The sequence below is a fragment of the Falco peregrinus genome (assembly GCF_023634155.1).
Source record: "Falco peregrinus isolate bFalPer1 chromosome 12 unlocalized genomic scaffold, bFalPer1.pri SUPER_12_unloc_1, whole genome shotgun sequence".
Classification (NCBI taxonomy): domain Eukaryota; kingdom Metazoa; phylum Chordata; class Aves; order Falconiformes; family Falconidae; genus Falco; species Falco peregrinus.
Window position 1 is genome coordinate 80,446 of NW_026599548.1, and position 27,454 is coordinate 107,899.

Below are 27,454 nucleotides of genomic sequence, written 5' to 3' on the forward strand. Positions count from 1 at the left end.
TGTCAAACCTTCCACTGAAATATTAGTGGAGGGACAACGCTGCTTCCTGGAAAACCCATGTGGAAAAGGAAGTTGTGACCTTCTGCAGCCGGTGCTGCTGGGAAGAGCTGGTGAGGGAACAAAGAGGCATCTGAGGATGGTGCTGGGAAGAGGCTCCACCGATTTCCAGAAGTTTGGCAGCATCCTCTCAAGACTCCACGCTGCAATCTTATCTGCCCTGCGCTTGGTAAAAAAGAGCCACTGATGCAAGCGCTTGGCAGCGATGGGGATGGAAATAAAAATACCATGGCTTGCCTGTTTCTTCAGGGTGGCTGGGAGAGGCAGGGGCACGGAGCTGGGAAGGCACTGGGAAGCTGGGAAGGTGCTGGGAAGGTGCTGGGAAGGTGCTGGGAAGGTGCTGGGAAGGCACTGGGAAGCTGGAAAGCCACTGCTTGGCGTGGCAGGGAAGGGCTGAGCACTGTGGCACCCACATCCTGGCGAAGGGTGAGGGTCCCTGGGTGCTTTGAAGCAGAGGAGTTGGACCCCTGAAGGGTCTTGGCTTGGGCTGCTGTGCGGGTAGGCAGGAGCCAGGCACTGGGTGGGGGATGGGGGTGGTTTGACCGCTGTGGTTAAGAGTAACCAGCTCAAAACATCTTTGCAAAGAGATGTGAGAAGCATCGTCTCCTCCTCCGGGCGGGCGCGTGCCTGACCCGAGGCCAGTGACGGCATTTCCACGTGGAGAGACCTCAGCCTCCAACGCTGCTTTTTTGGCCGTCGTGTTGGGGTCACTCTGGTTTTCCCAGCAGCTGCAGGGCTGCAGCCCCCCGGCACGCTCTGTTCCATCCCCCTTCTGTGCTCCGAAGCATCTCACCGCCCTTCCAAAACCACCCCCTTGAGGGTCTCCAGCTCCTGAACCCCTTTTGGAAGCTAGTGCTTCGGGCGCTTTCGAAGGCTCAGCACCTTTGTGCCTTCACCATGGGAATTTCCAGGGAGGCAAAGTCTCAGTCCTCCTGCTTGGAAATCTTATCCCCCGGAGTATTTATGCTTGGCCTTGACTTCCCAAAGTTCCTGGATTTGGCCGAGGATGAATCCCAAGCTGCAGAATCCCGTGTCGCCCTGGGCTGCGGCGTGGTGACCCGGCGGGGAGACCCATCTGGCATTTATTCCTTCTCATGTGAAACTGCGCAATAAAGAGGAAAATGCTTTAATGGAGAGATAAGCCAGCAGCTGCAGCTGAACGTGGGGGAAGGAACGGGCTGTTGGGCTGGAGATGAAATGTTAAGCCCGAAGATGGATGTTGTTCTGCCGTCCCTGTCCTATAAAACCACCATCTGAAGGGTTTTGTGAAATTCTCCTCTTCCCCTCTTGCCGGGGGCCCAGCCAGCTCTCCTGCGCTTTGCTCAGGCACCTGCCCTGTAAATCCAGCTCCGGGCAGCTTGTGGCAATGCAACGGCTCGGGGGAAAAAAAAAAAAGGGGGGGGGGGGGGAGAAAAGGGGTGGGGGGTGGGGGGGAAGGAAGGAAGGAAAAATCCTCCTGAGCAATGATAGAGTGGCTGTAACGGCCGGGTGCGGGGCGCCTTGTTTACTTTGAAGTTTGTTTTGTGGAATGACAGGCGATGTGGGGGCTGCCGGGGGAGCTGTCAGGAGGGATCTGAACCGCAGCCTCGCGCTGGCAGCCTTCCCCCACTCCTCCGCGCTCTCCTCTTGCCCATGTGGAGCTGATTTGCTCGTCCTCTCGGTCGAGATACGGGGTGAACTTGGCTCGAACCTGACTTGCAGCTTCTCCATTGCCGAGCGTTTTGCCGGCACGTGACCGGCACAGCTGAGCACGGACCGAGTCCTCCGAGCACCCTCACAGTCCCCTGCTCCTTACCTGCACCGCTTTGGCTTCTCCATCTGCTTGTAGGATGGAGGCCAGAAGGTTGAGGAGGGGTCTGAGCATCGCATCCCAGCCGTGGGCTCTGCCTGCATCCCTTCGAGCATCCTCTCAGAGCTGTTCTCATCCTTGCTGGGCGAGCTGGGCAGAACCCAGCCCTGCACTTCAACTTGAGATAATGTTGCCAAGCCACGAGTGGGGTTGAAAGCCCACGCAAAGTTTGGGGTGGCCAAGGTTTGGGGGGGGCAAAGTTTGGGGGGATCCTGCTGAACCCAGAGCAGCTCATTTGCCTTTTGAAACCCGCCGTAGATAACCTCCGCTGCTCCGGCATGTGGAGCAGGGATGCTCAGAGAGCAGAGGTAGGAAACACGGACCCCCGAGACCAGACTCTTTGGTGCATGGTGGCCAAATGGCCGTTTCGGTAGCCTGGAGTGACATCCAGCATCATCCTGTGGAGACCTTGGACCATTCTGGGCAATTTTAGGGGTTGTGCAGGTTAGGAAAAGCCCAGCGAAGAGGCGAGTGATGCGATACAAATGGAGTTGCTGGAAAATGGGAAACTAGCTGGCTTTTTTCATCAGGTGGAGTAAGGTGAGGGCACAGGCGATGGCTGGGACGTGGAGGGGACCGAGTTTTGTGCATCCCCAGGGAGCAGCGTGGTGCAGCCCAGGAGGAGCTAGCAGCCCTGCTCCTCCCTGCCCAAGGGAGCGACACCCTCCCTGCCCAAATATTGGGGACTGACCCAGAGCGAGCCCCTTGGCAACTCTTCTGAGCAAGCTGGTTAATGTTTAAACCCATGGGGGAGGGCTCCTCTCCCAGCAAAGATCTCCTGGGTTGCAGAAGCCGGGATGGGAGGTGGTCAAGAGCGAGCCCAGGCGCTGTGTGCAAACCCCATTGCATTCCAGGAGCAGGAGTCAGACCCTAGAAATGATGAAATTGGTGTTGAAACCAGAAGAATTTGTGGTTTGGTGTTTTTTTTTTCTTCTCGTGGTGGGATTTTTTGGGCTTTTAAGTAAAAAAGCTTTTCCCTCCCCTTTGCTGCATTCGGGACATTGGGTTATAGGCAGCTCAGAAATTATCGGAGTGCTTCCCCAGTATGAGGGCTTTAAAAAATGGTGCTTGAGATGTATTTATAACCTGAAAAAGAGGGACTCGAGGACAAAACGTGATGGATTGCAAGAGCTGAGGATAGCTGCTGCTCTTACAAAGGCGCTTCTGGTTGCCTGTCCCACCTGGCTTTACCAAGCGCCGCTGCTCCTGCCTCTGCTGGGCATCCCAGTCCTGATGCTCCGGAGCAGGCAGGATCCGTCCCTCCTGCTCCACTACAGGCAGCTTCTCTGTCTGCTGAGCAATGGGGTGTGTCCCCCCGAGTCATGTCTTCTCCTGGCCCCCCCGCTCCATCAGGCTGGAGAGAAGTAATGAAAAGTGGCGGCGCTCTGGAAAGGGAGCAAATAAATGAGATAATGAGCCCCCTTGACGAGGCAGTGATGAATGGAGCCCGCGTGCCCGCCGAGCAGACCCTGCGGGGACCTCCACCAGTAACAAGAGGGGAAACGAGGGAATGGAGGAAGGAAAGAGCTGGCAACTCCTTCCAGCTCCTCCGGGCTGGGTGATGGGACCGAGTCCGGGCACCCTTGGGCGGCACCTTTCACAGGGCGAGGGGTGCTTGGCGCTGGCCCTGCGAGGAGCATCTGCAGCTGTTGGGAGACGCTTCGCTCCTCCAAACTGGGGAGGTTGGTCCACCAGTGAGGACCAGGCAGGACCTCAGTCGTGCAAAAAGTGGGAAGCTTGAAGCTGGGGAAGGAGCCCGGGGTCCTTTTGGGATGGTCCTTTTGGTGTGTTTGCAGCTCCGCATCTCCCTGGACGGGGTGGGATGCTGCCGGGGAGCGGGACCAGTTCCGCCCAGCTTCAGTGACCAACCCCATCCCACAGATGGGGATCCTGCAGGATCCCTCCTGCCTTTTTCCCCATCCCAAGGATCTCCTCCTTCCTTGTCGGGCGGGTGGTTGAGCCCTGTCTCCCACTGAGAGCGAAGCCCGGCTGATGATTAATGATGTTAATTACACAAAGCTATTCCTACCCCAGTTCTCACTGTTCCCTTGCATTGGTTTGTTCACAGGGCCCAGGAAATTAAACACTAACTCTATAATCACTGCAAAATGAAAGAAATATGCAGATGCGCCTTGAGCGTGATTAAGAAACCAGCCACCACGTGCTGTCTGTTCCCCATTGCCGTTGGATTCTTTTTCCAGTGGAGGGGGGGAAATACGTGGGGAAGGAAGAACTTTTATTTTTTATGGGTGGCACATTATTTTTCTAGTGTAATTAAATGTAATTTACTTGGATAGATAGTCTTTTTCTCTTTTGGGCTGGTTTTTTTTTTTCCTTCTGTGTTTCGCGTCCCATGGCCTCGAGTCTCTCCTGGATCCCGCAGCACCAACTTTCATGCTACTCCTGGGCAGAGTTTTTGTAACCATCCAGCATCCAGAGCCCTGTGAGCATCTCATTCCAGCTGTGCCTGCCTGGAAAAAAAGAATTGGCTTTCTCTTCTGATGAGGGAAAGGAAAAATATGCAGGTATCAGAGTCCACAACCATAATTTGAGGGACTGTCCCCCCCCCACGCCAGAGCACACAGATACACCTTGGCAATCGGGTGGGTGCCAAGGGTTTATCCAATTTATATTTATCCAACTCGGGATTTCCAGGGAAAGAGGTTTCTGATCCCTTCCAGACTTTATGGGCACAACACAGCTACCGAGGATGCTGCCACCTGGCACCTGGGCTGGGGGAGGTGGATATGGTCCAGCGGGCAAGCAGCCTCCGGGAAGCGCAGGGATGGAGAGCCTGCTCTGCGGGGCTTTGCTAATTAGCGTGGCGCTGACAGACGGGCTACAGCTTTTACCTTGCCATCGGGGAGCTGGCAGAGCCCCCCCGGCTTGCTCTAGGGCTGGCCACGGTTCGCTGGGCTGGGGAAGGGGTAGGTTTGCTCGGCGGTGGGGTAAGGCTGAGGGTTCGCTGTGCGCTGCCGGTGTTGCCCCAAGACAAACCGGGTTTAGAGCCAGCACAGCCCCAGTTGGGCTGGCAGGTTCCTGCCCCGGTGTCTGGGTGAGGAGTGGGGGTTGCTGAAGGCTGGGCCAGCGGGCACGGAGCAGGGTCAGAGCTCAGGGTGACGATGCTACTGGCATCCCAGCATCTCGGATGCTATTCGCATCCCGGCACCTCCGTTCCCCTGGCGGTGCCTGGAGCATCTCTCCTCCCGCTGCAGCGGGGTCTGGATGTTACCTGCACGCACCGAGCGCTGCAGCTTGTTTGCAGGGATGCCGACACGCCACCCCCATCGACTTTCCCAGCGCCAGAGCTCCTCAAGCAGCGTGCCGGGAAGGGCTCTGATGGTTTCGAAGGCTCCGAAGGGTGGGAGGCTGGAACGTGCTCCCACTTCTGGATGCAGCATCCCTCTCAGTCCAGAACCAGGGACCACCAGAGGGCAGGCGTGAAGGCAAAGGTGCCAGAAATAAACTCCTGGAGCCAGTTTCCAGGCTTCCAGCCGTGCCAGGGGCTGTGGCACTGGGAGCAGCAGGCAGGCGGGCAGGAGCTGTTGCCCTGCAGCACGAGCATCCCGACGGGGAGCCCTGAACTGTTACTGCTTTAAGAAAAACACTTTTCTCCCAGACTAGGAGATGCCTGGAGCGTGGCCGGGGAGCCCAGAGCCTGTTCTTCTCTCTTTCCATCCGCAGTGGTCTAGGAAGGGTCCAGCAGAAGGGGTTTCCAGGCACTTGGTCTCGGCAAAGGGTTTGCACCAAAGTGGAAAGCCCACGGCTGGCGCGACTGATGGCAAGGATTTAAGGGAAAGTGATTTATGAAGCACAGAGGTGCTGCTGTCCCCCTGTTAGCACATCGCCTTTATTACCAAACGTGTCTAACACTGCAAGTGCAGCACTCGTCATCTATCACCCCGTTTCCTCGTCCTCCACCTCCTTCTTTGAGAAGTTTGCGTGAAACCAGACGCTAAAGAAACAAGGGCGAGAGGTGGCAACGCTGAACGAGCGTGGCTGGTGCCCCACAGAACCCTAAAAGTCAGGGTTAAGTCTTTCTCCCATCTTTCTCCCCAGGTATTTTCCTACCTCCTGCTTCCCAATCCTCTCCCCCTCTTTCCCTCCGCTGTTCCTGCTCACTGCTCATCTCCAGAGCTCTAGTAGCTCCGTGACTCCCGCGTTGCTAACACGCCGCTGGAGAATGTGGCCTCTTCTCTCCTAGCTGTTGCACAAATTGAATTATAAACCAGATCCATAATCTGCTTCCAGCTTTCATTTCCACCCCCCCTTAATGCAATTAAGCTTAAATGTGGTTAATTATAGTTTATCCTAACTATCTCGGTGGCAGCTTCACACATCTTTGACTGCTCACAGAGTTTATTTCCATTATCAGGGTCTTGCCGATGCGGTAATATCGGAGCTGGCCAGCCTGGCATGGGGAAGCAGCATCCCAAAACCCTTTCCCAATTCCTGGCTGTGGTTTTGCTGGTGCCAGGAGAAAGATGAAGCTAAAAAGCAGCTTGACCTGTTAAAAAAAAAAAAATATGCAGAAGTTTAATTAACAATATGCTTTTAAATGGGTGACGTTCATTCCAAAAAGCAGCGTCATTCCCTTGCAGTGCCAGGGTAGATTTCGGGGCACGGTTTAAGTGCTTTCCACGCTGTGGTTTGTGACCTGTTCCCTGAGGCTTTGGCTTGGTTGGGTTTTTTTTTATTTTTCCCTTCTTCTCACAACTTTTCCCTTCCCTTCTCTTTATTCCTACCCCCTCCATCCCAAGTCAGGCTGGTCTGTACGTGGAGACCTCCCAGTGAAGTCAGCTGGTTTCTTGATTTACACCGGTGGGTTCCCATTGACAGCTTAAAGCTTTCACTGCTTAAAAAATCTCTTTAGATTTCTTAAAATCTGGATTATATTGGACTGGTACGTTGGTCAGGAGCATCTATGCAGAGGGATCGCAAAGCTGACAGTGTTAGCTTGGCGTGCTCTCTGTAGTAGATCACTCACTAAGGCAACTTTAAATCCAAGTTGTTTTCTGGAGGTTGCTCCTGGTGTACCTCTCTCAATCCTTAATGCAGGTTTATTTTTATTTTTATTTTTATTTTTTGCTGAAATATTGCCCTGGTCATCTCTTGGACCACGGCTCTTTTGCCCGAGCACTTTAATACTTTCTAAAATGAGCCCTGCTTAAAAGGAGGGTTTATTTTGAACCCTTGCAGTGAGGATGCTCTGTTATTCCTAAATCACAACAGGAACGGTGGGGATATGCCCAGAACTTCCCAAAAAATCTAGCAGGGCACAGACAGGGACAACATTTTTTAATGGCCAAGTGCCAACCTCCAGCTCATCACTGGCCCAACTCAGCTCCAGGGGGTACCAGAGGCGTTTTGCCAGGAAAGTCGGCTCCGGTCACCAGGTTAGGACGGGCTGGAGCTAAATGTCATTCCTGGAGGCAGGAGCAGCCCTGGCCAGGCACGGTGCCCCGTGCCCCCGCACGCCCCCTCCCTCCTTTCCAACAGCGAGAAGAGGGCGAGAGCGCGGTGTTTAATTTAAATCGCATCTCCCAAGCTTGTTCTTTTCTCAATCAATATTGCTTTTTACATCATATCTAATCTCTTTCTCCACCCCGCCCCCCCCTTCCCAAAGTAAAATTTAATTAAATAATTCTAATGAATGTTTAATGATGTTCTTTTGTCATTATTAAATCTGTAATAAAAGTGTCTGCAGCCCTCCTACCTCCCCCCATCAATACCCCCACCGCCAGCCCTCCCTCTCCCGTGCACACACTGTCCTGCTGTCTCTCTTTCCCCCCTGCCTTCCCCCCTCTCGCTGTGACAACGCCGGCATTCAGACCTGAAAACAGGAAATGAGAAAAGGAGAAACAGGATATTGAGTTTGGATACTATCAGGATGGGTAATATCACCCCTAGCTACTAAGCGAAGGAAGCCTTCTCCTGCCAGGCATACTAATGGAGATGTGGAGGCTTCCCGGAGCCGCGCAATAAGGCAGGGCAAAATCAATATGAATCGAGAACTCCCAACTTGAAACCTGTGGACCTGGAGCGAGTTCTTGGTTCGCGTCTTGTTGAGCGGAGAGGGTGGAAAAAAAGAGGAGAAAGAAAGGAGCCGACGGTTCCCTTCTCAGGGGGGGAGCGGGAAGGTGCTGTCTCGGTGATACAGAGCCAGAAATTTTGTCTCTTCCCACAGAGGTGGAATCCCCATCCAGGTGCAGTTCCCATTTTTTTTTTTTTTTGAACCAGGGGCTGAAGCTTCCCAAGAGCTTCAGCGTGGAGGAAGAGCCCGCTTGTGAGCGGGGTGGCTTGCCAAGGCATGACACCAGCTCTCTGCACTGGGAAAAGAAAACGATTTCAAAAAGAGGTGGGCAGGTGGGTTGGGGGCAGGACCCACCTCCTCACTCCTGCACTGGCAAGAGGCTTTGCTCCCGACAGCATGCAGAGTATCCTTGAAAAAGCACCAAGCGCAGGACCCCAGGAGAGTTGAGCAGGAAATTGCACGGGTTAAACCCGGAGAAATAGATGCTGCCCCTGCCCAGCGTGTGCCCATCCCCGCTCGGCTCAGGGCTCCCACGATCTGTTGGAAATATTAAAAAAAAAAAAAAAAAAAAAGAAAAGCAAGCATTTAGAATACACTCTCAAAAGAATAAACCCAAAGCTGCAGCCTAGTTCCAGTCCAGCGCAGGTCTGGAGAGATCCAGCGGTTGAATCCCATCTTCCCCCAGCTCCGAGCGAGCCTCGCATGGGATTAGAGCAGAGCAGGAAGATCTTTCCCTCTGCCTGGCAAGGCAAGGGCAATGCCGACGCTGAAACCCCCTCCACCGCATCCCCCCAGCGATGGGGGGGTATTTTCAGCTTAGGGGAGCTCCGGCAGGGCTGGGAGCGCAAGGCAACCAGGCTGTTCGTGCAATGTTAGCAGCTGGAAGGGAAGGGCAGGAGGGAATGGCTCCAGGTACGCGTACTGCCGCCGTCCCTCCGTTCTGGATGGGTTTGGAAGGAGCCTGCTCGGTTTCTTCCTCGGGAGCGGCGAGGAATACCGGCTCCCATCGAGAGCAACAATACCCAGCGAACACGGTCCTTGCACTGGGTGGCCACGCGGTTCCCATCACTGCAGAAGCCCCTGGCGTGGGGGGACAGCGGGATTTGGGAAGGGCTGCAATGCCCCGAGCGGTCCCACTGGGAAAGCAAGCACCAGATGGGTACCAAGATGGGTAAAACTCATTTTTAGGACCCGTTTTCCCTTCCACCGAGCTTTTCAGGGAACGGCGGTGGAGTGGGATGTTTTTTTTGGGGGGTACACGCTCACAAAACCACACAACCCCCTTCTCCCACTGTATTTTCCCACCGTCCTTCCCACCTGGCAGAGACACCCCAGCACAACCCCTCCCCGGCAGTGCTCAAGGAAAAGCGTGTTGGGGGTGTGTGTGTGTGTGGGGGGGGGAGGAAAAACACCAAAAGAACCCCCAACCCACATTTTTTGTTAGCATTCAGCAGTGATATGACAGACGCCCTATGAATTCTGGGAGATTTTAATAAAGAAGACAGGCCTGTGAAATTTAATAAAAGAGTTCATCAGATTATATGGTGATGGCTCAGTGCCACCGTGCTGGCAGTAATATCCTCGCAGTGGGGGGTTTAACCCCTTGAGGGACAGAGCAGCAGCAGAGTATTAAATCTTTCAGTAGCATTTCACTTGTGTCACTTTAATATTTATGAATCTCTCCGGCTTTGGGAACCTCTTCGGTGTTGTTTTGCTTTTCTGTTTTGCTTGTGGTTTAGGTTTTCGGCGGCGTTAGCGGTTGGCTTTTTTTTTTTTTATTATTTTTCCCAGCGTGTTTTCACCGCTGACAGGAACAGAATCAAGCCCAGGGAGCAGAGCTTGCACCTCTTACCTTGGTGGATGCCAAAGGCATTTACAGGGTCCAGCCAAGCAGGACCACGCTTGCAAGACGCAGGTTTTTTTGGCTACTCTTTAGAACCCAGGGCGATGACACAAAATGCTGCTCACGGTGCTAGATGCAAAACTGCGGGGAGATCTCTTGGCTGCATGCTCCATCCCCAAATCCTGCTCCACACAACCGTGGTGCTGCCCTCATCCTTTCCCAGGGGTATTTCCAGGGGTATCTCCAGGGGTGGGGAGAGAAGGTTGGGTCGTTCACGCTGTGTGGCAGTGAGGATGCAACGGCAGCAGTGTGATGGTGGCTCTTCGACTCTTACCTCATCCCTCTGCCTTTTAGTGAAACATTTAAGCGAGGTGACTAACGCCTGTTATTTTAAATTTGGGGTTTTTTCCACTCCTCGGGGGAGAACTTTGCAGGCAGCAGGCTTTGGTAATCTTTGACTTCTGAAGATTTCTTTTCTGGCGTACAGGTTCACATCAGAGGTTTGCAAAAGTTTGAGTCTCGGCAGTTTCTGACAAGAGGCACAATGACATGATCACAAAGTTCCTTTCTGGCCATAAATCTACCCATGTAACCCCGCAAAGAGTTTTGGAGGCAACGGAGAGCAAAGGTGACTGTTGCCCCCAAATGACTCCTCCTCTTTCCGACCCAAACATTGCTGGGAAAAGTCAGAAATTAAGCAGAAGGAAAATTTCTTTTCCCCCCTGGTGCCGCTCTGTATCGCCGACCCAGGGGAAATGGCTGGTGCAGTCGGGAATGAAAGCGCATATTGTGCCGCCGCAGCCTCCTCGTTTCCCTTGTGTGTTCCCTTCCCTGTCAAGCCCCCAGCCCAAAATCTGGAAAGGGGCTTTGCAAGTTCCACTGCAATATTTCAGACAGCAACAATGGATTTGGCAGCTCAATGTTAAGTAAACAGACCTCGCTTAAGCCTGGACTGCTTCATTTTGACTAAACCCTAACTAAATAAGCTCGTTTCACCAAGCACAGGCCTCCCAGCTTAATTCCTTGCTTCATTAACACCTTTTAATCCCATCGAGACAATCGTATGCCTGCCAAATTACCCTTCCCAGGCCTGGGTCAGCGTCTTCTCCGTGTCACAGCGGGTCAGAGAGGTTCTCAAACAAGTCACTGCTCAGCTCAGCTCCATCTGGGAGCCGGGTGGCCGCTTCTCCAGAGCCATCGGCCGAGAGACCGATGCCCTCGGCTCCAACACGGCTGCTCTGCCAGGATTAACGGAGAGTTTGGGGGTGTTTTTTACCAGGACTAAAGTCTGATGAACGAAGTCCATAAAACCCTCTGAAAAGATGGAGAAAGATCTGAAAGCGCCTCGGCTGTGGGCAAAAGCCAGAGGGATGCAGGTGGTTCCTCTTCTCGCTGCTCCACACTTTGCAACTTTGCTGAACATCTTGGGGGGAAATCAATCACAAAAACCAGTATTTTTTTAAATGGAAAAAAGAGAAAATAATCGCAAAAAAAAATGTTGTTCTTAAAAAGCAAAGCAAGGAGTTCATGGTAAAAAGAAGATAGTGAAGCTGTAGGCAGGGGGAGGGTCTCAAATAAAGCGATAGTTTTTCACAGGGTATGTCACTCCTTGCTACAAGATGCTGCTGGGACCAAGATTTCAGCAAGCTTCAGACCGCCAGGCATCACCGTGGTGTCCAGGCATCCAAGAGGAAGGGGGAAATAGCGTCGGGACTTTTGGGTGGTGCCGGTTGTGCTCCTGCAGGCGCTCAGCCTTTTCTGCAGAGGGGTCAAATACCTCCGGGCAAGGAAAGCGTGGGCAGCTGGCGACCCTGGCCTCCAGCCCAGCACCAAAGCTCTAAGAGACAATCCACCTCCGTCCTGGCTTGGGTGACACATGCCGTCTCGGAGCTGGTGAACGGTACAGGTGCGCTGGCCCCGGCTGCCAGGCAGCTCTCCTGCCCCCAGCGCCGGTTCTCTGGCCACGCGTGTCCATCCATGGGAAGAACCAGCTGCCAGGACCGGTCCCTGTCACCCCAAGCCTCTCTCACAACACCGACTTGGGAGCGACCATCCTACTTGCTCCATGGCCGAATTCCCAGAGACGTTCCCACTTCCAAGCCCACCCGCCTTCCGGCTGCTGACACTTTTTCCAGCCAGGTGAGCAATCCCCCGGCAGGAAAATCAAATTTCTATTATTTTCCAAGGTAATTAACTTAAGGCAAGCTGGTAAGAGTCATAGAATCATAGCACGGGGTGGGTTGGAAGGGACCTTAAGGATCATCTCGTTCCAACCCCCGCTGCCACAGGGACACCTTCTGCCAGACCAGGTTGCTCAAAGCCCATCCGACTTGACCTTGAACACTTCCAGGGATGGGGAATCCGCAGTTTCTTTGGGAAACCTGTGCCAGCGCCTCGCCACCCTTCACGAAGAAGGATGAGGGACATGTTCCTGCGTGCACACACCTGCCTCTGCTCACTGGATGGTTTCCGACTGTTCACAGGAATAAAAGCCGACAGCCTTATCACACCTCCTGTAAGGATATATCAAACAGAAATCAAACTCAGGTGGGATTTGGGGGAAATGGAGGTCTTAAGGACACAGGGGGACCTGGACAAAATAGAAGTGGGCTGTAAGGATCAGGCAGGCCAGGGGTCTTTCTGAAAGAAGCGGGGTGTCGTCGTTGTGAGTTGCAGGCGCGTTGAAGTGGCCCTGCTGCTGCTCCGGGAGCAGGCAGAGCTCTGGCTTGTGTCGCTGCTCTTCCTAAACGCACTTTTCATTACGAACCTGAGAACCCGCTTATTTTTCAGCCTGTCCCTCAGCGTTGTTTCCGCAGGCAGCCGCTTCCAGACACCGTGCAGCCGCGGCCGCGGCACAGCCTCCCAAGCCTCCTTGCAACCCACTGCCAGCAATGGAGATGTATTTTGTTCCTATGGCAACCCAAACAATATTACCTTGACTTAAACGGATTCAGGCAATATTAAAACCAGCCTCTTTAGGAATTCCTGGTGTTGGAGGGGCTGAGAATTTTAATTTTGTGTAATGCGAGCTGACACCGTGTTTATGAGCTGCTTGCTGAATGTTTTCTTCAATTAGTACAAAGCAGAGCGGATTTGTTTTCGGGGCTTAGCTGGGAGATGGAGGGTGCGGGCATCACGATGCCAAAAGCATTATTGAGTTACGCTGCAGTTACGCTTCCCTCACCTGGTGGCTGAAAAAAAAAAGCCCTTTTCATGGAAGCCTGGGACATGGCAGCGTCTTTACATGAGGCTTTGCTAACTGCCTCGTCCCAACAGCGGCGGGAGGAATCAACAGGGTGAGGTCTCCGGTCCCAGCTCTATTTTGTTTTCACCTTTCCTCGTTCTGCTCCATCCCTGCAGTTAGAAGCACATCAGGCTTGGATAAGCAATATTCCGGATGTTTTCCGCAAGCAACCAGGGATATCACTCAGGCTAGAAATAGAAAAGGAACGAGGGAATGCTCCAGTTATCTCCATGGATAACAATAATTAAGAAAACACAAGTGAGAAGCAAAACAGGCCATCCTCAATCAGTGTTTTCCTAAATTATCCTGTTCCTTACTTGGAGACAGGTCGGGATATTGAAGTAAAGCTTCTGTTTGTCAGGTTTGTGTTCTCAGCGTGTCTGGCGCTGGATTTGGAGCTCTGGGGTGGAACCAGCTTGGCTTGGATGTATTACAGGAGCAAACGCGTCTCTGGAAGATACGACAAGACCGTAGTACCTTCTGGTAGCATGGGATGCAATGGAAGCTTGGGGCTAGCCTGTCCCCAAGTCGAACGGTGTTCGTGTCACTAGATCCAGCTCCGTAACGAAGCCAGGCAGACTTTTCTTCGGGGGCGGTAATTCTCCCAGCTGAGATGCAGAGAAAAGTCAGTGCTTGCTTTAAAACCGGTTGTTTGAAGGATAAGGGACAGAAACCTGGGAAGAATAGTTTGGTGACCCACGACCAGCGTGACTAAATTATAAGCGGTTTGCAAGAAGATGAAGCCATGATGAAGTCTAGCTGCTGGGCGTGGAATACAGTAAGATTCGAACTGGAAATAAGGCATAGAGGAGCTCGTTAGCCCCTGGAACCTCTTCCAAATGGACGTGGACAGATCCTCCTCCTCTCGGAGCCTCCAGACCGCAGCTGGCTGGCCTTCCCTCTACGTCCACCACCAGCGAACGGGCTCGAGGTGGGAATCCCTGAGCAAGATCCTCTGGGTTGCAACGAACGTGGGGTCAGACTACATCCCCATTATCTTCCACCTGGGCTTAAAACCCAAGAACGTTAATGACTTTCATGTTTTGGGGTATGTCACAGGTTCCTGACTGATCTCAGGCAGCCGTGATCGCAGGCTGGCTCTGCTGTTGGGTCTTTTTTATCGTTTTTACTATTTCACTTCTGCTGTAAAAGAAGGGTGTTGGTGTTAGGAAAGGGACAGACTGGGACTCAGCCCAGATTCAGACTGGGACTGTGCCTGGAACACGCTCCCAGTTTGCTCCTTCGTCAGACAGTGAGAGGTTGTGGTTAAAAGGCTGCTCTTTACTCCCAGCTTTTTCAACTAAAATTTGATTATTGTTTTTCAAGCGCGACTTACAGAAAGACAAAGAGGAAAGGGGGAGAGAAAGAGACACGGGGAGGGAGAGAGGAACATGCACACACTCACACAAAGGAGAGAGAAATCCCACACCATTCCAGTTGGAATGTCCCAGACACTTCAGCCGAAAGCCACTGCACAGCACAAATCCATGGTGGTATTTGGAAGGGATGAGCCCACCCCTGTAAGCCTCTTCATCCTGCTCCACAGAGTTTGCCAGGAGGATTAACCCAGTCTTGTTCTCAATCCCAGTTTATGAGTTCCCTGCTGGTGGGGAAGATCCTGTGTGTTTAAACAACAGCCTAATTAATCCCTATTTTATTACTTTCTCTTGTCAAGTGGCTAAATAGAAGCTGTCAGCCGGCAGCCACCACCGCTCACATTTGTTTAGATCCCAAATTACTTCATCAGAACCATCTGCTCTGTACGTGGGGTGCTCAGCAGTTGTTTATTTCTCTCTCTGGACACGGTGTGGGCCACAAACAGCTTTCCCCCTGGGATTCCCTGCGTAAGGCTACTCCAGGCCCTGGGGATGGTCCTGGAGCGGTCCATGAAGTCCTCTCATTAGGAGCAACCTAACAAAGCCAGGCAGCTGACGGCCCTAGGGAGGACGAGGGGACACAGAGCTCTGTCCCACCGGGCCAGGCACGTTTGTGGTCCTCCCTGGTACCAGGGAGGGTCAGCAAGCCCCAGCACGCAGGTGGGATGGATGCTTCTTGCTAGCACAGCTCCAAACATCCACTTCCTCCTTCCCTTGGCTTCCTGAGCCCCAACCCAGGGCTGATCTCCCCTGCCCCAGGGTCTAACCGCTCGGATCTTCTTTTCAGGCTCTTCCAAACCAAGTGTAGCAGCTGCTTGAAAGCCATCGCCCCCTCTGAGCTCATCATGCGGGTGCTGGAGAACGTCTACCACGTTCACTGCTTCTACTGCTGTGAGTGTGAGCGGCGCCTGCAGCGGGGAGATGAGTTTGTGCTCAAAGAGGGGCAGCTGCTGTGCCGCAGTGACTACGAGAAGGAGAAGGAGATGCTGAGCGCTATCAGCCCTGCACCCACTGAGTCCGGTGAGAGGCTGGAGCCGTGGTGAGCGTGGGGAACCGGGGTGAACCTCGTCCAGGGTGCTTACTCCCTGATTGACTATGGGGGAGGCTGCAGAGGGAGATGTACGCAGGTAGAGGTTGTAGCATCTTTTCCTGATAAACGGCCAAGGGGGTACGAGGCTGCTGAGATCCACTCGGACGATCTGGTGAGGTCTGGGTGGGCTTTTGGATGGGATGATCCAGGGCCAGGCTGGCCCAAAAGCACTGTCTCTGAACTGACAGCCCTGCCCCCGAGCCACAGCTCAGTCCACGAGCTTTCCTGGCTTCGCTCTGCGCTTCTGCTCTACATCGCAGCTCAGAAGGAGCAAAACTCTGCCACGTTTCTCTAAATCCTTGCCCTGGGAGGTGGCCCAGAAAGGCCAGTCTCTGCTGAACCACCACTACTGATCCTCTGTTGCAGTGAAAAGCGAGGACGAAGACGGCAGCCACTCGCACGGCAAAGGCAGCGAGGAGAGCAAAGACCACAAGCGCTCCAAGCGCCCGCGCACCATCCTTACCACACAGCAGCGTCGGGCATTCAAGGCCTCGTTCGAGGTTTCCTCAAAACCTTGCAGAAAGGTATAAGGAGGCCACTCAGCACAACTGCTGGCTTGGATCCTCGTAAAGGCGATGTAAGTTCTGATTCAGCTCTCTGGGTTTTGTGGACAGGTGAGAGAGACCCTGGCAGCTGAGACGGGCTTGACGGTGCGGGTGGTACAGGTCTGGTTCCAGAACCAAAGAGCCAAGGTGAGTGATGGTTCTCCTGGGTTCTGCATACCTGGGGAATAGCACACACGCTCGTTCAATTAAAAGGGAACTTAGAATTTAGCTTAGGAAAAGAAAAAACAGAAGAATAGAACAGCTATGCAGGACCCAAGCACTGGTCCACCTAGTCCCACAACGTGTTACTTAGCAGTAGCAAAAGCACAAAGAGAAATACAAAAATCGATCGATTATAGATGTTTGCAGGGCTTAACATTTTTCATGCTGTGAAGGAATTTTTATTACTCTTTTTCTGCTTGCTTTCCCCCCCTTACTACACAAAGACGAGAAGGATTTCCCACTTCTTTCTTCTAGAAGATTAAACATTTCGAATTTAGTAGAATTTAAAGGATGAAACCAGAAAATAATGTGGCTTTGAAAAACCTCGCTCTGTAGTAAAACCAAGTCCTTTGTTTTTTAAACTGCAAACGGCTTCTCCCACAAATATAGCTTTTTGTCAGCCCCGTTCCTCACCCAGGGATGCCTGCAGAGGACTCACCCAGAGGAGTATGAGCAGCTTTATATCACAGCCGTGCTCGCTCCCTGTGAAAACACAACTCACTTGCCTCCTCTCTCGCTCAGAACCTCAAATCCAGGGTCTCCATCTCCTTGCAGATGAAGAAGATTGCTCGCAGGCAACAACAGCAGCAGCAGCAACAGCAGGAGCAAGACCAGCTGGGCAACCCTCGTTTAGGGACCGGGAGAGGGACCGGTCGCAACAGCAGGCAGAGCAACGACGACAGCGAAGGTGAGGAGCGGGCCGCGGATGGTGACAGCTCTGGGGGCTGCAGGCTGGGATGGAGGGGACCCACTGGGGGTGTATTTGAGAGGGAATGGGCACAGGAAGAGATGAGCAACGAGCACACATACCAGCTGAACTGGCTAGCTGGAACAGCTAGGTGATGTTCAGTCACGGGTAGTCGTGACACACCACGTATCTCCTCTTTTTGAGAAGACTATGTTTTTTTTCTGTCGCTTGTACGCACACAGCCCAGTACCACACGGCGCTGGTCCAGAGTGAGACCACCAAACGCCGCTGCAGCAATGAGGATAATGTTATCGCGATAGTGCTACGTGCTGTGCACCCTTTTCTTCAACCCATCCCACTGGTTGTGTCTCTAGACGGTGCGAGCGTTCACGGTCTGGATGGGCTGATGGTCCCCTACCCCAGGATCCCCCAGCAGCAGCTGCTGCCCCTGGACCAGAACGGCTACAGCACAGACTTGTACAGACAAGGGCTGACACCCCCGCAGCTTCCAGGAGACCACCTGCACCCCTACGGTAGGAGAGCGGTGTGGAGACCGTCCTGTCTCTGCATCAAAGCTGCACATCGCAGCCCGAGTCGTGAAAAGCCAATTCTGCCGAGGTCAGCAGCAGCGAGTGCTCCACGGGACCTTCTGGCCAGCCCTTCTCAGAAGTCTGGGGAGGCCAGAGCCTCAGGATGAGCTCGGCTAGGGGGCAGGGAGCAAGGCTGGGGTCTTCCCTCCATCCACCGTGAAATATTTGAGTGAGGAAAGAAAGAGTTACGCCGACAGCCGGTCCTGCGTGTGGGGCTCACCTCACGCCAGCCCTGCTGACCATTGCTCCGGGTAAAACACGGTCCTGCTGTCACCCTTACTCAGGTTCACACTCGTTTCCTTTTCCTTTTCTAGACTCAGAAGGAGTTTTTCATGATATGGACAGCGACAGCATCAGCCACCTGGGAGACTGCCTGCTCTCGACAGCCGAAGCCAACCTCCTCCAAGCCCGTGTGGGCAACCCCATCGACCGACTCTACTCCATGCAGAGCTCGTACTTCACGTCCTGACCATAGAAAAGCTCCCAGCTCTTCACGAGTATCTCGGATGGATGCTGCTTCCAATTCAGAACGAGGGTGAGGGAGAAGAAACAAGACCGAGACCTTCAGAGACATTCCTTGAGCACTGCACAACGGAGGACGCAACCAGCTCCGCCACGCGTACAAGCACTAATTCCTGGAGACTTTTCACAGCCTGAAGGACTTTTGGGACGTCTCTCTCCTTTTTTTCTAGCCACCAGTAGATCGATGGTGTGATGTTGTTTAGCTGTAACTTTAGCAGTTTGTCCAGTGTTTAAGCTTTTGAGCATTATGTCCTGCAAACAAAGACTGGCCAAGCTAACCCGAGCTGCCCCTCGAAGCAGGAGGTGCTCTTCTCCCAAGAACTTGAGTTTATTTAAGCCTCGGTTGCAGCTGAGCTGCTCACTGTGCTGTTTTGCCTCATTTCCCAATCCAGACGCAGGCTTCATGAGACAAGGTTAATTCCCAACAGTAAAATCCAAGGTCCTGAGCCATCTCTAGGGGATGCCACCGCTGCTTCCGAGATTTTCTACGTGGTGGTTGATCGGCTGGCCCAGGGCCGTTTGTTAACATTTCACATTTTGGAAATGCACAGTAGTTTGGCCCCCGATTGAAAACAGCTACCCTTGGGTACCTGCTTCAAGGAACAACAGAATATTTACCCTCTCTCATGTTCAGGGATGTCAGGAGAAGCGTAACACACCCACAGCGAGTCCTTTGCCAGCTTTATGCTTGTCTGTCTCTAAAAGAGCAGTTTTCCTCCCTTTACGGACAGAACGAAAACTTCATTCTCAGAAAACAACAGCTGCCAGCCACAGTAATCTCAGTCTCTTTCTTTAAAAATGAATCAATTTTACTCTAAAAATACTCCTGTGGGAAAGCCCTTCCCCTGTAGGTCTGTCCACAGAGAGATTTCCCACCCTGACTGCGCTCCCAGTTTACTCCAGGCACCCCGGCACCTCGCTTCCCTCCATCCAGTGACGAAAAAAACGGGATTGCGTTATCCCGTAACGTGTCCCTGCCGAGTCACTTCGCTCCAAGAGGCTACGTTTGGCTTTTGCTTCGAGGGCAACATCAGGACTCGGCCAAGAGAAAAGCATCCCTGCTGCGGATAGAAAGGAATAACCCATTTTCTCCATCCACCACCATGCCACGAGGCAGGTGAGTTACGAGAAGCAGGTGGGCAGCAACGTGTGTACCCACCAAAAGGGCAAGAAAGAAGAGAGCGGAGAATGGAAGTCTGAATTATTACCAAAGGGAAATTCTTTACTCTCCTGCTTCGGACCCAAGTCTGGGATTTGGTTCTTTATATACGTGAAGGATAGCCGGTATTCCTGGAAAGGTCAGGTTTTCCCAGGAGCCTGCTTACAGCACGTTAGCTGAAGGAATACGGTCCTCCAGAACTAACCTTCCCTTCTCTATTTGAACTGAACAACCGGCAGACAACTCCAAAAGGAAACAACGCTTTATTTTTAAATCTTGGATCTCCAAAGCTGGGAGTCGAACAGCGCAACTCAAGAACCCGGCTGACTGATGTTTCTGTACATGGTGTTTTACTTCCAAGCATTCACAGGTTTGCCAGCCTGATTTTAAAGGTGTGTAGCCACTCAAATGAAAAAAAAAAAAAAAAAAAAAAAAAGGAAATGGCTAGGTTTTGTTTTCTGCGGTTATGAAGGAAGATTCCCAGGAATTCAAAAAAATCCAGGATTTGGGGCTGAAAGGAGATGCAGTCCTGATGCATTTTGTTTTTTATCAGGAATTTGGCACCTTCTTAATTGCTTATAGAGAGCTGACATAAGGAATGACGTGTAACAGAACCACAGCCCTTATAAAGATCCCCCCACCGTTGCTTCCTTTAATAAAGCTGTGTGAACGTGACACGTGCTGATGTGCAGTCACTTCCCGTTGTGCTCACAGTGCCAGGTTCTGTAGCTGGACTTGCCTTTGCTCTCACTATCTGACAACGCCTATCCCCAGAAGGCAGTCATGTACGTAGTTTACAGACACTTTGACATTTCTTTTTACGAGGGAAGGGGGAGCCTTTTGCAGAAACAGCTATTTACGAGACGTTTGCCCAGATAGACAAGTTGTAGACCAAGCTGCTGCAGCTAGGTGACTTCCACCTTTGTTGTGTAGTCACCCACCCCTAAAAAACAAAGCAGAAAAACTCCTCCCGCTGTGCATTACTTTCAGAGGCTCTTGCACTACAGCCGGTCTCAGTTGAGATTAAGTTTTAAGAGGACGTTACAGTGAACTATGTGCAAATTGATGTTTCTCCCAAATACCAGAGCCAGCTTCACCCACTGAAACCCCACCCTCCCTTCTTGTGATCTAGTGCTGTGATGTGCCATGTTTTTTTGCATGTACATTTGAAAATAATAATAAAAAAAAAACAAGAAAAAAAAAAAAGAAAGCAAACTCTTAAGTGGAAATCTGAAGCTTGCCTCGGCACAGTCAAACTGCATGCATGGGCAGTCAGCTGGCTCCCTGCAGTCCCACGAAGGTTGGCCTGGGCTTCCCAGGAGAATGGCCCATCCTTCACCCTTCCCAGGAGTTAGGTATCCTGGAGTAAAGGAGCAACTCGTGTGAGTGGCTGCTCATACCTCCATAGAGTCAGGAAACTCAATAGCAGGTGTCAGGAGTTGCAAAAGGAACCAGGATCCCAAGGTGAATAAATAAATACGGTGAAGAGCTACACTAGACCCGGGGCTCCTGATGCAAAGATGTCTGATGGTGACACGAGGGGTCAAGTACAAGAGCCAGTGATGAAACGGATACCCTAGAGCTAAGGAAGGAAAGGACCTGCTGTCAGATAGCAGGTGCTCCCCCATTTTGCGCCCAGGTTCTGCCTGAAACAAGCAGAGATCAGAAAGGTGGACACCAGCACCGCAGCCGACAGAGCCCACAGGCTGTCGGGCTACTTCTTACCAGAGGACAGAGCTGCTTTTATTTTCAGCAGCCAGGTAGGTATCAGTGTTCAGTGGCTGCAGGTGAACCTACTCCCAAGCCCGTCTGGCAGCTGGAAGTCTTCTTGCAGTGGTGAAAGACCTGGGGAGACAGCGAGCGTTAAGTGGGAAGAGGCAGAAGTAGCTTTGCATACATAATGCAGGAGAGATCTGGCCCTTGGGCAGCCCAGGGGTACCAAAAGGCGCCCCAAAGCACCTGTGACCATCAGCCAATTAAGCCTCACGGCTATCGTAGGACTTGGGGAACACGTACTTGAAACAGCAGCAAGAGGCTAAGCTCACCCCGCAGCAGAGTGAGGAACAGAATCACAAGCACCTGAGGTGACACCCAGGCTTTTTGGCTTTCCCTTTTTGCTCTGCACGGTCAAGAGGCAGCGCAATTGCTCGCATCCAGCTCAGAGGTGCAGGTCCTTGGCCGTGACACGCCAGCCTGTTTCCCCCAGGAGGCTCTGGGAGCACCCGCCACTCTCTGTCCTACCCAGGTGTCTTTCCCTCCTGTCTTTGCAGGCAGGAAAATAAAGGTGAATAAAAAGCCAGTCGAGATGGCAGACTGACTGCCAGATGAAAAAACCCCAACCAAACCCAAATGCTCCCTTCTGCCCACACAATTCCCCTCGTGCTCAGAAGCGGCTCAAAAAATAAATAAAATAAAATAAAATAAAAAATAATCAGCTGGATGACAGCCAAGGAAAGCAAATGTGTGTGTGAGTGGAATGTGGCTCTGCACAACTCTCTGCCCTCAACAGTTGCCCATTTCAGACCCGGCCCTGCCAGCAGCACTAAATCTCTCCCCGTGACTGCAAACACCAAAGGAACACGCTGATTTATGGTTCCTTTAAGTAAAAGAAGCAGAGTGTAAAACGAGAATATTTTCTGGATGAAAAATTAAAGAGATGTTTTGGTTAGTTCCTCATTCTAGGATCATGTGTAATTTACCTTATTGGTTTTAAAGTTCCACTTGAAAGGGAAAATGACATCAACAGGAGTTAAAGCAACAGGCTGAAAAAAAAGTCCTGACACACTTAACTTCACATTCTGAGAGATCGAAACCAAGAAGAAATGGAGGCAAAACAAAGCAGAGAATTAAGTAACCTAATGATCCTTGGCTTTCTTTTAGTTAAGGACCTCAGAACTCCTTGCATGCATTAATTAATTATCCCTCATTACTCCCCAGCCCAGTAGGTGTTGTTTATTTCAGAGATGAGTAAACAGAGACATAGACCATGTTGGGAGGATCCTCTAAGGCCACACAGAAAGACAGCGAGTAAGTGGAAACAGAAAAAAAACCTGACACCCCATCTACTTAACTACCAGGCAAAAGGCACATTTGACTGCAAACAAGAGAGAAGAACAATTAAAAGTGGAGAAAACATAGAACCAGGAGACGGAAACCCAGCAGAGACTGGCGATGCTGATGGCAGAAGACAAGAAACAGAAGTGTAGCGACACAAAAAGACTTGTGGGAAGGAAGGATCCTTCACAATAATTAACCCCCAAGCGAGAACGCCTACACAAGCTTGGCGCTGCTTGCTTAACAGCTCTCATCCATCGCAGAATTTGCCCCTTTGGGTTCCTCTCCTCAGTACTGCAGGGCTGTAGCGTTTATTTCTGGTCTGGTCTGTGTTTGGGAGGATGCGAGAGGACCAATCTATCTGAATCCTGCTCTAATTATTCCCCCCCCCCCCCAAGTCTCTCACTCTAGGAACCACAGGCTTATTCATTTATTGATTTCAGCCACTTGGCATTAATTTAGCTGAATCTCTTTGCAGTCTTTGGAGAAAAAAGCTGAACCTACCAGTTGGATTGACTGCCCGAGGACTTTTTCCCCTTGTTCAGCTTCGTGCCAGTGACTGTCCCCCTTCCAACGGCTTCCTGCACTCGTTTCCAGAAGCCTGTCCTAACCAAACTAAGAGGTATGAGATCATAATCCTGTGGTACAAGAAATGAAGAGGCAGCTTTCCTGGGTTCCCAGTTCCAAAATTTTCAGCTTTTCAAGAGGTCTCCCTTGCCAGTTTACACCTCGTGTAAGATACTGGAGCAACAAATGCTCCTTTTAGCTTTTAAGGCTAAATATGTTTCCAGTGACAGGACCAAAAACCCACAACAGCTGGATTTGGAAGTAACAGCTTTTCCCAGCACTCCCAGGGACACTTGTTCACCCTGTGTATACAATTTTGCCTTATTTCCAGCTGCTACCGCGCATCCGAGCCAGTTAGATCCACGGCGGCTGTTCCCTTATGTTGGCAAAGGGCAAAAATAGCTGTAACGGCCACTCAGATTTTATTCCAGCAAATTTGGGTAGCCCATGCCATTAGGATGAGCTGCAAAACTCCTGCTTCTCGCTTAAAGAGGCCTTAAGCCCCTCTGCCTAAGTGAGAATAAAACTGATTAATCACGCAGCACTGCACGTATAGCTGTGGATTCCTTCAAGGCTAAGAGGAAAGCAAGAGAATACTCTCTGGCTTCTTCCAGCCGTTCCCCGGCCCATCCAGTTGAAGGAAAGAAAAATCGTTGCTATGCCTTTCACTTTTCGCAAAGGCATTTGCCAAATTTGCCAGGGCTACAAGATGACTTAATCTAGAAACTTTTCCACGGGAGCTGGCAAACTGAGGAGGGCCACAACTTCAGGTAGTGACCACCACAACACTCCCCTCCACGGGAAGGTTCCGTCAGTCTCTGCTACACGAAGTTATTTTACGTTTACCTTACACAGGCAGTGAAAGACGTGCACTCTTTAGTCACCATGCAACTTGCCGCTGCCTCACGAGTATTTTCTCGGAAAACATTTCTCGCCACTGCTGCAGGCAGAAACAGGATGGAGCAGCACCTTCCTCTCCCCCGTCTCTGTAGTAAGGAGCGAACTGAACCCTGCGACAGTTTGGCTCATCGATGACAGTGGCAAGTGGCTGGCAGCTGAGTGGTTAATGTGTTAAAGCAAGTAATAATAGAGTGGCTCAGGCTCCTGAGGAGGAGGAGGCGGCATAACTGGGCTTAAGAGGGGGCCCAGTGCACCTTAAACATAATGAAAAATGGCTTTTCTGCTGACAGGCTGACATTTCAATACAATGTCAACAACATGTAAAGCACCTTTGCTCCTGTGTAACGGCATCCTTAATAAAGCTATTCACACCACAATTTATGACTAATAGGGTGCTGCCTGGTATAAATAAAAACTCAAAAGACTCAATAAAAATAGACACTTTTTTTTCCTCCTTTTCTGGTAGCACTTGCCCCCCCCCCCCCCAAATTAATTTTGAGGCAAAGCTACTGTCACCTTTTCCTCCCCAATTTTTCCGTCAGAAGATAAACAGCTCTTTACATTGCAAATGCGCAGCATTCAATTAAAAAAAAAGTTTTCTACAAGCGTGTGTAGACGTTTTAAGACCACTGCTGAAATGCACCCACCTCTGAGGCAGGCACCAGCAACGCCGACAGCCAGCTTTGAGCTTCGGGCTCTGCTAGAAGCTGGAACAGCTCAACTTAAACCTGCTGTCCCTCTCCCCAAAGGAGCGAAACCCTGCCCAACTGGAAAATGCCAAGCCATGTTTGCCAACCAGCACAGGCTCAAAGGCGAGCGCTTGGACTTACGCCTGGCTGAAACACAAATAAGGATTAACGTGTCCCAGGAAGGGGTATGGACCCCTGGGAACCAGGTCAAAGCCAAGTTTCCTTGTCCACGTCTCACCCTCTCTTCAAGGTACAAAAAAACCCTCACAAACACTGGGCTGTGCCTTCAGAGGAAGACTCCACGGGCGTTGTACGTAATAGTTTCTGGATGTTGCCCACTCCCTGCACACTTTTGGAAGATTTTGATTTATACTTCTCTGTAACTCTTCTGGAAGACCCAAGTTCCTACTCTGGACAGCAGCAAAGTTCTGAAGCTGCGTTTGTGTCACTAAGTCACAGAAACTCATTTCTCCTTCCTTAAACCTGGTCTTGAGTTCCCCAAAGGACTTTCCAAAGTTTAAACTGGTGCTGGGAGACTCTCAGCCCCACTTCACAGCCCTACAGCAGTTTCCAGACGTGGCATGCTGGAGGAGACACGAGGGCCCTAGCTCGCAGCACCCCAACATTCTCCCTCCGCAGATGTGCTCACAGATCCCACGAGCCCCAGGTCTCAACCCCCCTCCTCATAACACCATCTACAGTTTCTTTTGTTTTAATTTCACACACACACTATTTACAGCCCAGGAACAACCTCTCCTTAGAGCTGGGCTCTTTGTCCCCCTGGGGTAGAACAACAGAGCCCCCCGCCCCGCCTCCAGCACCCCTGCACTGGAAGATCTCTGTTGCACTTCCAAGTAGAGCAGTCAGTGCTCTGAAGTCTGTGCTTTTTCTGCCGTCTCTGCCGGTGGGAAGACTCCCTCTGCTGTTCTAAACCAGCAGAAGGCCTGGGGCTACAACCCCTCAAGGCACCCCCAAAACTGGGAACCACACAGGATGTTTTCAGGTGAGTCAAGCTGACCTTTACAGTCAAAGAAAGGTCCCTGCAGTTGGTCCAGCTCAAAGAGCAGCTTCCATCATCAGTGGGAAAAGCCAGAACTGGCTTTGGATCTTGAGAAGTGTTGGGTTTTTTTATTGGGACGAAGGAAAATTATTGTGCTTACTCATCAAAGGAACTGTTGAAGAATACAGAGCACAGAAAAAGAGGTAAGGGCTGATTTCAGTGCTCGGCTCTCACACAAGCACAGCTGCAGGTCACTGCTGATCCTTCGGTGTCGCTTCAACACAGTTCCGCAATTTATTTACTTAGAAAGTTTTTAGAGGCAACTCAGCAGACAAACCCCAGCGTTACCCGTCCAGTCAATGGATCAGGAATGCTCTGGCATCCCGGTCAGAGTCCAGCTGTCTGCTGGAGACAAGCGTAGTGTAACCAGACCCAGAAAACCACATCCCAGGGCGGCGTGTTGTTTTTCAGAGGGGTAAAACCAACCCAACCAAGCACTGGGACGATACTCCAGAGTACAGAAAGACTTTTCATTCACTCCTGAAGATGAATTTTAATTCCAAGGCTCCCCTATGAAAAAACAGCACAAATACAAGCTTCAGGTAGGCTCTGCGCGCATGCAGCACCCTAGTTATGAGGTACAGTAGATTACCATGTCAGGTCATGGGAGTATGTCACGTTCAGGTGATTTCCACATAGTCAGTGACGTGTTATTTACTTTAAGGTGGCTCCATAGATGTTTACAAGATCTTCAGCAGAGCGCTGCAAGCTGACCTGCCCCAACAAAGCCATTCTGTATATATTACCATACCAAACCGATGGCCAAGCTGACCAATAGATTTAGACAAAAATCACAACTTTCCCTGGGCGAGACTGCTTCCCTAGCAGAGCCTTTCGCCCAGGGTATCGGCTCAGTCTGACAGAGAAGAACAAACCCATTTGGTTAAATACACCATTGCATTCACAGCCACGATGGCCACACACACATCGCTTAGAGCCCTGGACAGTCCATGCCAACGGATAAACCACTCTTGTAACCAAAATATACTTCCTGGCTGTGCTCAGTGGTTTTCTGAGACAAGAAGGGAAGGTGGGTGGGAGAAAAAGGAGGGTCTCTGTGTATTCTGGGCTGTACTGTTCCACTCCAGCTGTGCAGCCAAGCAGCCCCAAGCAGACATGGGGAGTGGTTGTCAGTAGGAGGGCTCTGGACCACAGGTGTGGAGAGAAAGGGGCTCCGCTCCGCAGCCCGACACTCACCTCACGTGGAGAGCTTCACCTGGTCAGCGCAGAGCAGAAAGGCGTTGACCTGATCGCTACAGTTCATGACGGAAGCTTGGTTCTCCTTCAGACATTGCTCAAAGGCAGCAAACGGCTCCGCGCAGTCCTGGCGGATCTGCTGCACGATGGGGCTGCGGGACAACACCGGGAGCTGCATGGCCTGACCCTGAGGGGTCCAATCCTGAGGGGCCCGGCCCTGGGGGGTGTCTGGCCCTGGGGGGGTTCCAGCCCTGGGGGACCCCGGCACAGCCCCAGCCCTCAGTGGCCCGGCCCAGTGGGGCCCAGCCCGGTGGGCCCAATCCTGAGGGGCTCGGCCCAGTCGACCCAACGCTGAGATGCCCAGCCCAGCCCCAGCCCGAGGGGCCCAGCCCGGGGGACCCAACTCCGGGGAGCCTAATCCTGAGGTGCCCGGCCCTGAGTGGCCCAGCCTGGGGAGGATGGCCCTGAGGGGCCCAGCCCGGCCCCAGCCCACCCTCCCCCCGCACTCACTGCGCGGCGGCGCAGCGGGACATGCTGAGGCGGAGCCGGTGACAGTCGCGCTGCCAGGAGGCCGGGCTGGCGGCCACGCACCGCCCGTACTGCTCCATCTCGCTGCGGCAGTAACGTGCCGTGATCTCCAGGGCCGCCTGCCTGCGGGGAGACGGCAACGTTACCGCATGGGGGGGAGGGGAGCAGCGCGGCCTAGCGCGGCCCAGCCCCGCCGCCGCCCGTACTCACATGCCGCCGGTACCGCTGGGGGGCGCTCTG

General features: G+C 52.2%; 3 protein-coding genes across 7 annotated transcripts in view; 1 reads left to right on the forward strand and 2 right to left on the reverse strand.

Moving 5' to 3' along the window:
• Positions 1-19,326, forward strand: part of LOC101924932 (LIM homeobox transcription factor 1-alpha-like) — a 29,547-nt gene extending 10,221 nt beyond the window's left edge. Inside the window, 6 exon segments of the mRNA XM_055793176.1 lie at positions 15,191-15,423; positions 15,860-16,017; positions 16,108-16,185; positions 16,816-16,948; positions 17,323-17,481; positions 17,853-19,326. Coding sequence (XP_055649151.1) covers positions 15,191-15,423; positions 15,860-16,017; positions 16,108-16,185; positions 16,816-16,948; positions 17,323-17,481; positions 17,853-18,007 — 916 coding nt within the window. The 3' untranslated portion in view covers positions 18,008-19,326.
• The window catches only part of UBL5 (ubiquitin like 5), a 44,752-nt gene extending 20,903 nt beyond the window's left edge, over positions 1-23,849 (reverse strand). Inside the window, exon 1 of the mRNA XM_055793173.1 lies at positions 23,845-23,849. The gene's annotated coding sequence lies outside the window, so the exon portion shown is untranslated. The remainder of the gene's footprint in view (positions 1-23,844) is intronic.
• CHCHD5 (coiled-coil-helix-coiled-coil-helix domain containing 5) lies at positions 5,978-27,444 on the reverse strand. Of its 5 annotated transcripts, XR_008745182.1 has the most exons (5): positions 27,425-27,444; positions 27,197-27,337; positions 26,687-26,838; positions 20,945-21,064; positions 19,468-20,801 (listed from the first exon to the last, which is right to left on the reverse strand). XR_008745182.1 is itself a non-coding variant. In XM_055793171.1 (4 exons), coding segments are annotated over exons 1-3 (294 nt in total). In that variant the 5' UTR covers positions 27,427-27,444; the 3' UTR covers positions 5,978-6,413; position 26,687. The 5 variants fall into 5 exon arrangements, 4 of the variants coding, with proteins under 4 accessions (XP_055649146.1, XP_055649145.1, XP_055649143.1 ...); XM_055793171.1 differs by lacking the exons at positions 19,468-20,801; positions 20,945-21,064 and adding an exon at positions 5,978-6,413; XM_055793170.1 differs by lacking the exons at positions 19,468-20,801; positions 20,945-21,064 and adding an exon at positions 16,013-16,216.
• Between the last annotated feature and the right edge of the window lie 10 nt (positions 27,445-27,454).